The sequence below is a fragment of the Lipotes vexillifer genome, unplaced genomic scaffold (genome assembly GCF_000442215.2).
Source record: "Lipotes vexillifer unplaced genomic scaffold, Lipotes_vexillifer_v1.1 scaffold411, whole genome shotgun sequence".
Classification (NCBI taxonomy): domain Eukaryota; kingdom Metazoa; phylum Chordata; class Mammalia; order Artiodactyla; family Lipotidae; genus Lipotes; species Lipotes vexillifer.
Genome location: NW_006797064.1, coordinates 732075 through 745504, shown reverse-complemented (window position 1 = coordinate 745504; position 13430 = coordinate 732075). Strand labels below are relative to the sequence as shown.

The 13430-nt window shown below is 51.7% G+C and overlaps 1 protein-coding gene across 1 annotated transcript in view; it reads right to left on the bottom strand.

The window, feature by feature from the left end:
* Nucleotides 1–7805: 7805 nt before the first annotated feature.
* SHROOM2 (shroom family member 2) overlaps nucleotides 7806–13430 on the bottom strand; it is a 143422-nt gene continuing 137797 nt past the window's right edge. The window contains exons 9-10 of the mRNA XM_007469192.1: nucleotides 10585–10857; nucleotides 7806–8072 (exon numbers count right to left, since the gene is read on the bottom strand). Of these exons, the coding sequence (XP_007469254.1) occupies nucleotides 7806–8072; nucleotides 10585–10857 (540 nt within the window). The remainder of the gene's footprint in view (nucleotides 8073–10584; nucleotides 10858–13430) is intronic.

The following is a 13430-nucleotide window of genomic DNA, read 5'->3' as shown; positions in this document are numbered from 1 at the left end:
ACATACACACGGCGCACTGTGAGTCAATGCACAGCTTATACCACAACACACACACACACACACACACACACACACATCCCTCAGTGACTCAATGGAAAAGCCCATAGCAGCACACAAAGACACACACACACACACACACACCTGCGATTCAATTCTCAGCCTCTACCAGGACACACAGACACACACATACGCACGCCTCATTGTGACTCAATATGTAGTTCATATCAGCACAAACACACACACACAACACATCTCACTGTAACTCAATGCTCAGACTGTACTACACACACACACAAACACGCATTCATACATGCCTCACTGTGAGTCAGTGAACCACCTGTATCATCACACACACACACACACACACACACATGGCTCACTGTGACTCAGTGCACAGCCTATACCACACACAGAAATACAGACACCTGTGATTCAATGCTCAGCCTAAACCAGCAGACACACACCCCCACACACCTCAATGTGACTCAGTGCACACTGTACACCACTACGTTCATACACACACACACACACACACACACACACACCACACACAGCTAATTATGACTCAATGCACAGTCCAAACCAGCGTATACATACACACAGCTCAATGTGACTCAATGCTCAGATTATACCAGCACACTCACACATACACACACATAGAGCTCACTGTGACTCAGCGTATACCAGCCCCCCACTCACACACACACATGGCCCAGTGTAACTCAATGCACTGCCTATACCAGTAGACACACACACGGCTCACTGTGACTCAATGCACAGCCTATACCAGAACACACACACATAGACCTCAGTGACACAATGCAAAGCCCATACGAGCACACACACACAGACACACATCTAAATGTGACTCACAGCTGAGCCTCCAGCAACACACACAAACAGACACACCTTACTGTGACTCATGCAGACCCTACACCACCATATACAGACACATGAATGGCTCACTGTGACTCAGTGCACAGTCTATACCAGGATACACACACACACACACCACACACCTCACCATAACTCAATGCTCAGACTATATCAACACACACACACACAGCTGACTGTGACTCAGTGCACAGCATATACCAGCCTTCCACACACACACACACGGCCCACTGTGATCAATGCACAGCCTATATCAGCAGACACATACACACGAGGCTCACTGTGACTCAATGCATAGTCTGTAGCACCACGCACACACACACACACACACACAAATACATTCACCTCAGTGACTCAATGCAAAGCCCTTGCCAGCACACCCGCATATACACACACCTACTGTGATTCAGTGCTCAGCGTATACCAGCACAGACACACACACACACACCTTAATGTGACTCAGTGCACACCCTATACCGCTATATACACATACACACACACCTTAATGTGACGCAGTGCACACCCTATACCAGTACATACACATACACACACACACGGCTGACTTTGAATTAGTGCACAGCATATACCAGCCCTCTGCACACACACGGCTCACTGTGGTCAATGCACAGCCTATATCAGCAGACACATACACACAAGGCTCATTGTGATTCAATGCACAGTCTGTAGCACCACACACACACACACATACATACATGCAGATACATACATCTCAGTTACTCAATGCAAAGTCTGTGCCAGCATACACACACACACACGCACGGCTCATTGTGACTCAATGCACAGTTCATACCAGTACGTACACATACACTCAACACACCTCACTGTGACTCAACGCACAACCTGTAGCAGCACACACACACAGCTCACTCTGACTCAATGGTCAGCCTATACCAGCACGCACACACACACTTGCACAGCTCACTGTGGCTAAAAGTACAGTCCATACCAGCACACACACACACACACCACAGAACTTACTGTGACTCAATGCACAATCTGTAGCACCACACACACACACACACACACACACACACACCTCAGTGACTCAGTGCAAAGCCCATAAGAGCACATACGCTCACCTGAGTGCTCCGCCTGTACCAGTGCACACGCACAAACACACACATGGCTCATTGTGACTCAATGCACAGTCCATACCAGCGCATACAGACACACAACACATCTCACTATAAATCAGTGCTCTGACTATACCAGCCCTACCCACACACACACATATGCACAGTGCACTCTAACTCAGTGCTATACTAGGAGACACACAAGTGTACACACACACCCCAGTGACTCAATGCAAATTCCATACCAGCACACACACACACATACACACGGCGCACTCTGATTCAATGCTTAGACTATACCAGCACACACATAAATGGCTCACTGTGACTCAATGCACAGCTTATGCCAGCACACACACATGGCTCACTGTGACTCAATGCAGGGTCTATAGCAGCACACACACACACGGTGACTATGACTCAGTGCACAGCCTACAGCAGCACACACACATGCACACAGACACAAATGAATCACTGTGACTCAATGCAGTCTCTAATGGCAAACACACACACACACACACCTACCTCACGGTGGCTCAATGCTCAGCCTATACCTGCACGCACAGACACACCCACTCCTAACTGAATGCACAGCCTATACCATCGTGTGCACACACACACACAAATTGAATGTGACTCAATGCACTGTCCATAACTGCGCACACACACACACACACCCCTCAATGTGACTCAGTGCACAGCCTATACCAGCAGACACAGACACCCACACACAAGGCTCACTGTGACTCAGTGCAGTCTGTAGCACCAGACACAGCAGTGACTCAATGCAAAGCCCATACTAGCACACACACATAAATACACACACCTGTGATTCAATGCTCAGCCTAAACCAGCACACACACACACACACCTTTCTGTGACTCAGTGCACACCCTAGACCACTACATACATACACATACACACACACACAAACACGGCTTATTGTGACTCAAGGAGAGTCCATACCAGCACCTACACACAACACACCTCACTGTGACTCAGTGTTCGGCCTATACCAACACACACACACACACACACACACACACAGCTCTCTGTGACTCATTGCACAGCCTGTTCCAGCACACACACACACACACATAGCTGTGAATCAATACTTAATATGTAGCAGCACACACACACACACACAAATACGCACTCACACATCTCACTGTGAATCAGTGAACCGCCTATGCCAGCACACACACAGCTCCCGTGACTCAATGCACAGCCTATACCAGCACACACACACTCACCCCTCCGGGGTTCTCTTCTTTTAATGGGAAATGCAGAAGACACACACTCAGGATGCCTGGGCTTTCAGGGCACAGCCACAGGGAAGTATAGCTGACAGGTTAACGATGGAGTCAACGTCTCCTGCGTCCCCGTGCCTGAGACTGGCTCAGTGTGTGCAGTGCAGCTGGCCCTGAAGCAGCAAAACGTTGAGCACCTCCTTCCATGGGTCGTGGAGTGCGGCACAAGGGTCACTGGCTTCCAGAAGCACCATCCCAGCAGCAGCCTAAGGTGCGTTTCCATTGCCCCCTGTGTGATGAATTCCTCGACCACATCAGAACTCACATAAGACAAGCAGAGTATCCTGGTAGAAGGCAAACATAAAATGTATGAGGCATTTGTGCACTTTTTAAAAATCTGTGATTTGGGTCAATTTTTTGGTTGTTCTAAATTAAAATTCACTCTCCTGAGTAATGCTTATTAAGAAAAATCCCTCCCTCTTAGGGCTTCCCTGGTGGTGCAGTGGTTAAGGATCCGCCTGCCAATGCAGGGCTCACGGGTTGATCCCTGGTCCGGGAAGATCCCACATGCCGCAGAGCAACTGAGCCCGTGAGCCACAATACTGAGCCTGCGCTCTAGAGTCTGTGAGCCACGACTACTGAAGCCCGTGCACCTAGAGCCCGTGCTCTGCAACAAGAGAAGCCACTGCGATGAGAAGCCTGTGCACCGCAACGAAGAGTAGTCCCCGCTCGCCGCAACTAGAGAAAGCCCACGCGCAGCAATGAAGACCCAACACAGCCAAAAAAAAAAAAAAAAAAAAAAAAAAGAACCCCCCTGCCAAAGCAGGGGACACGGATTCAAGCCCTGGTCTGGGAAGATCCCACATGCCACGGTGCAACTAAGCCCGTGAGCCACACCTACTGAGCCCACATGCCGCAAGTACTGAAACCCGCGCACCTAGAGTCCGCAACAAAAGTAGCCAGTGCAATGAGAAGCCCGTGCACCGCAACGAAGAGTAGCCCCTGCTCGCCACAACTAGAGAAAGCCCAATGCAGCCAAAAATAAATTTGTTAAAAAAAAAAAAAAAGAATTCCTCCCTCTCAATTGGGTAACCTTCGGGTCCAACCAACCTGCTGCACAACAGAAGCGTTTCTAATCCGCCAACCAGGAGCAACTGCCGTGTGCTGGGTGGTTCCGACAGATGCATTTGGATGCAGGGAAGGCACTTCCTCCAGATCCAGAATACAGTGATGGCAGCAGAAGTGTGGACGCTTCCACTGGCACCCCTCTGATCCAGGCACGGGTCCTGAGCACATTAACACATCAGCTCAATTGCTCTCACAACAGCTCTGCTCCAACTACAAAGGAGGAAGCTGAGGCTGGAGGGGCTGACACTTGCTCACAGCCATACGCCTGAAGTGACAGAGCTGGCTTTACTCCAGGAACTTGGCTTCGGGTCCTGGACGATTTAGTGCTATTCGGTATCAGACCCTGGTGTGGGAGGTGTGGTCCATCAACGGCCCCAATTCTTCACACCTCCCTGTAGCCACAATCTGCCACGTGACTTACGGTTCCTTCCACTAAAGCGGTAGAGCACACACCACACCCTCTGACTTTGGGTTTGGCTGTGGCACTTGCTTTGGCAATGGGAGGTTAGCAGGTGCACTCTAACCAGAGACAGGAAAAGCATCGCTGGGACTGGGCTGGTTCTCTTATGCATCTGCCACTGACCTGCCCAGGCCAAACTCCTGGTGCCGGGAGGAAGATGACAGGCACGTGGAGCAGAGCCTGATCTACAATTTCATGAGCTAACGGAATACGTCTCACTGGACCCTGCTGAGATTTTATAGTGCTTGTTACACAGCACTGCTGTGGCAGGCACTGACTTATACAACTTGTGTCTGTGATATTTTCCTGACTGCAAACTGACTGCCCTTTACTAGACTGGCAGAAATAGTCACATACATACATACATACATAGAATTAATCCCACCATTTATCAGTGGTTGAAGAATCTAATATATGGTAAGGATATTGCAATTCTTAAAAAAAAAAAGATGTAAATCAAAGACATGCTCGGTTCACTGAAGGACACCATGTATTTTGTGAACGTCAAGCAGAATGATCTGTTGAGACGTAAGTTAAAGTATTGAGTGTGAAATCTGTACGCATCTTCCAGAGTGGACTCCAGGAGAGAAGCCAAAGGTGCAACGCCCCTGACTAGAATCTTGCTATACAGAGCATTCCACAGCTGAGCTATGACCGAGGGTGAGCTATCAGCCACCACCGAAGAATGCCAAGGGCAAAACATTAGCACCAGATTGTCTTTATATGCAATAACATAACTATGTACAAAGTTATGTACATTGACTCACTGCAATCTGTGGGTCCCCACTAACCAGACATTTAAGAGGCAAACGGGAACGTTGTGATTCTATGTGCTTCGTTAAAAGGACAGCAGAGCACTATATATTGCTACGTAGATGAGAGAGTTCTCAAAAGACACCAAAAAGCTGGATACAGACACGAATTCTATTTTCACATTTTACAGACATATCATCAAAATGATCACAATACTGTATTTGAAGGGAAAGAATCACAGGTAAAAGCTTTGTGACAATTAAAAACACACTGATTATCACCGTGGTTGTCTCCCCGAGAGAGGAAGCAGGGGCAGTGGGGGGAGGGGGTGTCCATGGACAGCCAGCTTTACCTTTCCTGACGTGATCAGTTTTCACGGCAAGTGACCCACAGCACGTGGCAAGGACACTTCGTTGGCAGAACAGGGATTTTTCAAGTCAGGAGTAGCTTAATTGAATAAGGGTAAAAACTGTTGAAAAGGCATTTCTCTTTGGCGTCGGTGGGCTGCCAAAGGAGTGCTTATTTTGCCAGCATCACCGACGCCTGCCAGGTCGGCCCCGTCTACGGGTGCACGGAGATCGCTGCGGCAGCCCGGGAGTCCAGTCTCCCCTCTGGCTGGCGAAGCGTGGACTAGTGTCCTTTAAGACATTTGTGTGCGTCTGTGCTTGGTAAGGCAGCGGCCAGTGCTGACAGAGGGACATCTCCCCCCCGCCGCCGCTGGAAAACTTCTTTTATAGGAGGAAGAGGAATAAGGAGTTAAAACGATCTCACAGATCAAACCAAAGTCCGCACATCACCTCAACGTGAAGTTATCCTAGGGCTTCTCCCGCCATTAACCACACATTTCAACCGATGAGCATTGTGACGAAACTCACCACTCCACAGCGATCAGCTGAGAAATAAGTACGTGACAACCACGCCATCGTTGGCTAAAACATCGATTCATGTGCTTACTCGCCATGCATGTATCCTCTTTGGTGAAGTGTCCATTTCAGTCTTCTGCCCACGTTTTAATCGGGCTGTTTGTTTTCTTACTGCTAAGTTTGAGCGTTCTTATACATTCTGGATACAAATGGTTTGTCACATACATGATTTGCAAGTTATTTTCTCCTAGCCTGTGATCTGTCCACTGGAAGATGACAGCTTGACAGTTTTCTTTAGTGAATAGACTCTTTACCGTCTCACAATTTCAACCACTAAAAAAGGGTACAGCAGCTGTACACTGTGTGGCAGAAAAAGATCGGGTCTAGGAGTTCTGTGGTCCACCGGGACCTCTGAGAAACCAGAGCAACGGTTCTTAAACGGTTTGTGGCCCTTACAGCATGGTAACAAATAGAGGCAAAAAGAGAGAAATTGCCAATTGTAATTAAGGATCATACACACGTAAAATAAATGTTCTGGGGAGAGAGTAAGTTAAGAAATATCTCGTCGGCCTTAAGCAAAAAAACACCCAGCAAGCACATTACTACCAGACACGCTTTTAGCCAAGTAATTTCTCCTTGCAGGAAAATATCATTTGAACCGTGATGTCAGCCGAGAAATCCTAAAACCATGTGTCTGCTTTGTGTGTGTTTTAAAGCGTTAACGCTATTTAAGTGGCAATTTTAGAATGAGCGAACCCAACATGTAAGCTCTTCTTTTCACAGTTGGTTTTTAACCACGTGGAAAACCATTCACCTTTGTAGAGTGTTATTAAAGTATCATCATGATTTTTGCTGGGTCGGAGATCATCCTTATGTGACAGACACAATGAATAAACGCTCAACACTTCTGGACCAACAGGAGACCCACCGGAGAGGTCGTGCGCCAGGATTTGCCCGACACGCGCTTATTCCCTCCTGAGCGGAGGAAGGGGTGCAGCGTGGGAAGACGTGAAGGGCAGACCCGAGCCGGCAAGGACCACGTGTGTGCACCTCGGGACCAGAGCCCAGTCCTTACTCGGGAACTCACCGTTCACCGGAGCCGGGCGCCATGTGGTGTTGCTTCCAGGCCAAGGGTGACGGGAAGCCACTCTGCTCAGCATTCAAGAGGGGGAACTAAGACATTAAATCAATCATCCCAAACGCACCCACGGAAATTATTGCTTTTCTAACGGCCATTTGGTTCTGGGAGGGATTCTCTCTCCAGGACAGAAGTACAGGCTGGGGTTTTCATCTGCCTCCTTGGGCCCGGCACTGAAGGGCCGGCTTCTGTGCCCCTCCGGGGAGGCGTCGGGCGGCACGCCCCTCACTTGGCCCTCTCGGGCGGAAGGCTATCCCGCAGGCACTTGAGCTGCTCCTCGCCCAGGTGGATCTTGTCCTCCAGCTCGCGCTGCTCGATGAGCAGGGCCGACTTCATCCTCACGAAGTGCGCGTAGTCTGCCAGGCTGTCCTGGCTGAGGTAGCTGGCCAGGATGTCGGACACGATGCCCTCCCGCCGGTCCAGGTTCTCCTTCAACTCCTTGGCGTCCTCATGCTGCTGGATCAGGACCCGCTGCTTCTCGAGCAGGGATTGCTGGAGAGACAGAGAGACACGAGCCTGCTGGGGACCAGGCAATGGTGGGGGCGGGGCGGGGGGGTGCCGTTGTCCGGCCGATGCCTCCAAAACGCCCGGCAGCTTTTCTGGGGGCTGGTCCAGTGGAGACCCTGACGCCACCCGAGTTAGGGACCCGCACAGAAGCACCTGGGGCGTGGGCAGGAGGCACCTCGCGGAGAGAAGGCCCCGGCGCCAGCTCCCCCGTTGGCGCTCCTGGGCCGCTGCCACCTCCACTTGCTCCTGTCACTGTGAAAGGCCGTGAGGAACACGGGAGCCATCCAGGCGCGAAAAGCTCCAGGACCGGGAGAGGCTCAGAAAGAGCAAAGGGCTGAGGCAGCTGGTGTGCGTCAAAGGCCCTTCCCTGCCAATACTGTGGCCAAACGGACACAAGGCGCAGGTTCTAAAGAGATTCCAGGGCAGGACTGCTAGGCCCTTCCGGCAGACGGAGCTGCAGCTCGAGAGCAGCTGTAGCAGAGGCCGTAAAAGGGGGCGGGGCGGGGGGAGAGACCGTGCCTGTCGGGGAGGTGCCCTCTCTCCTTCTGAGGGTCCCGCTCTGGGTCACACAGACACCCCCGTTTCCAGAACGCAGCATTCACAGTCGCTGCCCACAGGGCGCGCACCCACTTCCCCTGCCCTCTCCAACTTTAATGAAAACTGAGATGGGGAGAGGTGAACGCGGTAAATGTCTGGCAGATGCCACGGATGCCCTGTCCTCGGTGCGAGTTTCTGACACCAGCAGGGCCCCGTTATTCCGCCACTTTGCAACTTGGACATTTTACCCACGGCCACGCGTGAGCATCCAGGATGCGGGAGTGCTCTGCAGAGCGCTGATCCACAGAAATTAAACGGTTGCTGAAAGCAGAAACTGCTCCTGGGGTGAGGCTTCCGGGAACTGCCCCCGACTGCACAACCTTTCGGGGTCACCTGTTCCGGGGACACCTGGACCTTCAAAGTGCTTGTGAAACAGAAACAGAATGTATTTTCATGCAAAGAGGCAAGGTATATAGCGAATTAATTCCAACCAAAAGGGGAACAGACCAACTGATTCTAGAAATGTGGTTCGGGCCACTAAGGTCAGTTGGGCTCCCTGGCAGCTAGAAGCTGCTGATGGGAGGGAGGGATTCACGTGTCTGCATCTGCCCACGTGCCCACGTGCTCATTTTCTACCTGGGAAGACAGGGGAAGCCTCCTACAGCCTGAGGCCACATCTTTTCTTTCCCTCGTTAGCATGCCTGTCTCTGCAAACCGCAGTTTTCCCAAGCCCTGGCTGCCTGACACGGAGATTTTCATCCAGCACCGGCCACAGGGGAGGCTGGCCCACTGTGCTGCACCTGGACGTGGCGACTGAACACTCCTTTTGGGTCCACGAAGGTGAAGCTGCATCAACCACACACAGCCAAGGGAGAGAGAGCCTGTCTGCTTCTCCTTCCTCCCACGGACCCCCTAGGGATGCAGCTAAGAGCTCTGCAGCCAGGTCCCCAGGAGGACCACGGGCACTGCTTCCTCCATTGTGAATAAGCCTTGCTCAGTTCCAAGCAAAGGGACATAAGGATGAGCTGCGCTGCAAAGACAATACTATTTTTCATTTAAATCGATACTTGAGAGTTTACTGTTTCAATACAAGTAAGTCTCTCTTTCCCATCCATGTTATTTCCCTAAGTTCTTTCAGATAAACTTGGCAAAGCAGCAGAATGGAATGCGGATGTAACCCAAGGGGGTCGGGCTCCAAAGCCCCAGTTACTTTTTCGCCCCTCATGCAATACGTTCCGTGACTGATAGTCACTAACGACTTGGCTACGCACAAAAGACCACGGTCTCGAAGCCACGTGCTTTGTAAGATCTTTCTGTGTAACCTGAAACCACTCTCACCTGGAGTCCAGGGGGAGGGGGGTGCCTTTTCTGCTCCCCTTGTAGAGAAGTTAAGGTGCCTTATTAATGATGAAGATGATCATTTTGAAGGCCTATTATGTGCAAAGAAGCAAACTAGATGTGCTCTGACCTACGAAGTAATAAAGCCTGTAAGGTAGATGGTGTCTTGCATGTGCAGAGAGCAGACACGCAGACCCACTAAGAAATGTCCCAAGTTGCACTGCTGTGAAGGGAGGAGGAAAGCCGAGCAGCTCTTAGACTCATTCTAGACCCTGCCGGCCCTCTTGTGAAGTCCCAGCAACCAAGTCATCATCAAACGCCACTCTCACCGAGTGCCGATAACTCGTCAGGCAGTGGGTGAACTCCACTTAAACACTTACCTGCGGTGGGGAAAGGTTACAAACAGAGACTACGTTCTAGGAAGAGACCGACACTAGCAGCGGTCGTGGGACTATACGAGAAGAGGTCCACTCTCCCGGACGCGCGCCTCGCGCCCCCCCCCCCACCCCGCAGACAGGTGGCCGCAGCGGCTGAACGAGGCTTCCCAGCGGTCGGCTCCACCCCCCCCCCACAGGAAAGCCACACCCCGCCCCGCATTCCGGTCAACCCTGGCCTTAGTTACCCGATCGCCAGGAGCAGTGCCGTCGTCCAGATTGTTGAGAGCGTTTTCCACGCGGGCCAGGCGGCCGGACAGCGACAGCAGGAGGTTCACCACCTTGTCCAGGTCCCCGATGAACATGCGGAACTTGTCGAACTCGTTGGGCTTGCAGACGGCCTTGGCCAGGGCCTCCACCTCGTCGCCCAGCGCGCTGTTGGCCTGCATGTCCTCCCGCAGGCTCTGTCGCGCCTGCCGCAGCACCTGCAGCTTGCGACCGATGCTCTCGATGAGCTCCTGCTGTGGGCACAGGGCAGGGGACGCGGTCAGGGCCACCTTGCGGCACCCCCTCACACATCCCGGATCTGCGGGCGACTCAGCTCAGCCGGGCGGCAGCTTGTTTGCATCAGTAAATAACGGGGGACTTCCCCAGTGGCTCAGGGGTTGGGAATCCACCTACCAATGCAGGGGACACGGGTTCGAGCCCTGGTTCGGGAAGATCCCACATGCTGCGGAGCAACTAAGCCCGCGAGCCACAACTACTGAGGCCCGTGCGCCTAGAGCCCGTGCTCCACAACAAGAGAAGCCACCGCAATGAGAAGCCCGCGTGCCGCAACTAGAGAAAGCCCACGTGCAGCAACGAAGACCCAACGCAGCCAAAAATAAATATAACTAACTGGGGATGTTTAAGACTAGGGAAAGGGTAAGGCCTTCCTGTTCAATCACTGGCGTTTGATTTAGAAACGGAACAGAACAAACCTATTCTCATCCTGTGAGTGTCCTCTCAGACTATGCAGGAGTGGGACCCTTGGGGCTACTCACGGTAAACCTCGTTTCAGACTGTATCTTTGCAAGGATTCTCCGGGCCTCTGTGATACTCTGTGCTTCCTTGTTTGTAGTTTTTTTTTTTTATCCTGGCCGCGCTGTGCGGTTTGTGGGATCTTAGTTCCCCGACCAGGGATCAAACCCAGGCCCTCAGCAGTGAAAGCGCGGACCGCCAGGGAATTCCCTGTGCTTCCTTCTTTGGAAGTTCCCAGTTTTGAAGACTTACATGCACAGAAGTTATTGAGTCTGGTACTGAACGTCTGGTACTGAACTCCGTGATTAAAAAGTGTCTTCCATGTAGAATGAGCAATAAAAATTAAGACGAATGAAGGATGTCAATGAACTTAGGAAAGTCTTTCAGAATAATAAAGTACTGGTCTCCATTTGACCAAAATGTAAATAAATGACTTCTAAACGTGGTGAAATATACATACTGCAACATTTACCGTCCCACCTCTCTTCTCGTGTGCTGTTCTGTGGCATTAAGGCACACGCACGGTGCTGTGCAGCTAGCACTGCCACCCATCTCCACATCCTCTCCATCCTCTGAAACGGAAACTCTTGACCATTCAATACGAGCTCCCCATTCCCCACCCCTGCCAGCTCTTGAAATGATGAATTTTTAGAGAGCAAAAATGACACGTACACAGACCTTTTAATCTGTCACCATCCTGAAGTGAAGCGGCACCATATGGTCCGAGTTGAGGGGCAGACAAAGCAGATTATCTGTCTCGTTGGTCATCACATTTGAGAAAAATTAAAAGGACAGCTCAAAAGGAGTCCAGCAGGTAAGCCTTCCCCAGAAAAACCCTTTTCCCATGACTATGGATGTGCTTCTGCTGTTAAACCCACGCATGGCGGATGCCAACCGGTGGCCTGCCCTGACACGGTGAAGGGCCAACGGTGAGAAGCGAAGTCGCCCGTTGTCCTTTTCGGAACCCTGCTGCCACCCACCCTGCACGACTCTGCCAACCTCGTGTCGACAGACACGGCAGGTTACGTGGGGTTTACGAGGCCAACGCATCCCAGTGCTAGCCCGAGGCTGGAGTGATGACAACGAAAGCAGTGCTCTGCTGCCCGCACCAAAATGAGGATTAAACAATTAGTTGGAATGTTAAGTCCGATTAGGATTTTTAAACTCAGTCTGTTGCTCCATAGTGAGTAACACTATTTTAGGTACAACGGACCCATGAAAATGGTCTGTGCCGTCCACCGCCACCCCTCCTGGGGCAGTTTCCAAACTCTGGCCCCAGACGGAGCCCGCAGGGCTCCACAGAGAGAAGGCCCAGTCTCGTGAAACCCTCCAGGATGGTGTCCAGAGCTGAGCAGGGAGCAGTTGCCCCGACCTCCAGGGCTGACATGATGGGTGAAATCCCCGGATGCTTACTTAGCCCACTGCTTGGCATGCAGTAAGCGCCTGTCCACAGCCGTTACCAGCAAGACTGCAAGTGTGCATGAGAAGCTGCTCCGAGCTCACCACTACCGTTTGGTAGACACTGCCCCATCCCAGGGACTATTTGGGCAGGAGGGGGAAAAAAAAAAAAAAAAATCAAACCACCTCGGGAGAGCCGCTGAAGCACTGGAGGCACCCTACACTTCGTATGCCTGGTACGGACAATCTGGGTCTCAGGACGATGCTTTGAAAGAGGGTCTCCATGCAGCATTTTTCCTATCAAGCGAGACATCAAGTCCTCCCAAGCGCACCTGCACGGCCCTCCCTTCTCCTTGTCCCGTGCACACTTTGTAAGCGCGTGACACCATAGATATGGGGGCACTGGAAAGGGAGCAGAGGCAGCGCAGCCAGGAGAACAGGACTACTGGGTCAGTGACAGCACAGAGAACCACAGAGAACTGCCATTTAAAGCATTTCCCGCTTGGGGTGAAAGTGCCCGACATACGCTAAGTGAACCAAAAACGTCAGCTGGCTTAGGAATGTAATCCTGGTGGGGTGATGGGGAGGGGGCAAGCTCACAGTGACTCATCTCAATCCCAAAGCTGCCATCTAATGGGGAGGCAGTGCCCGGCCCCTCGTGCCCCCGAAGAAATCG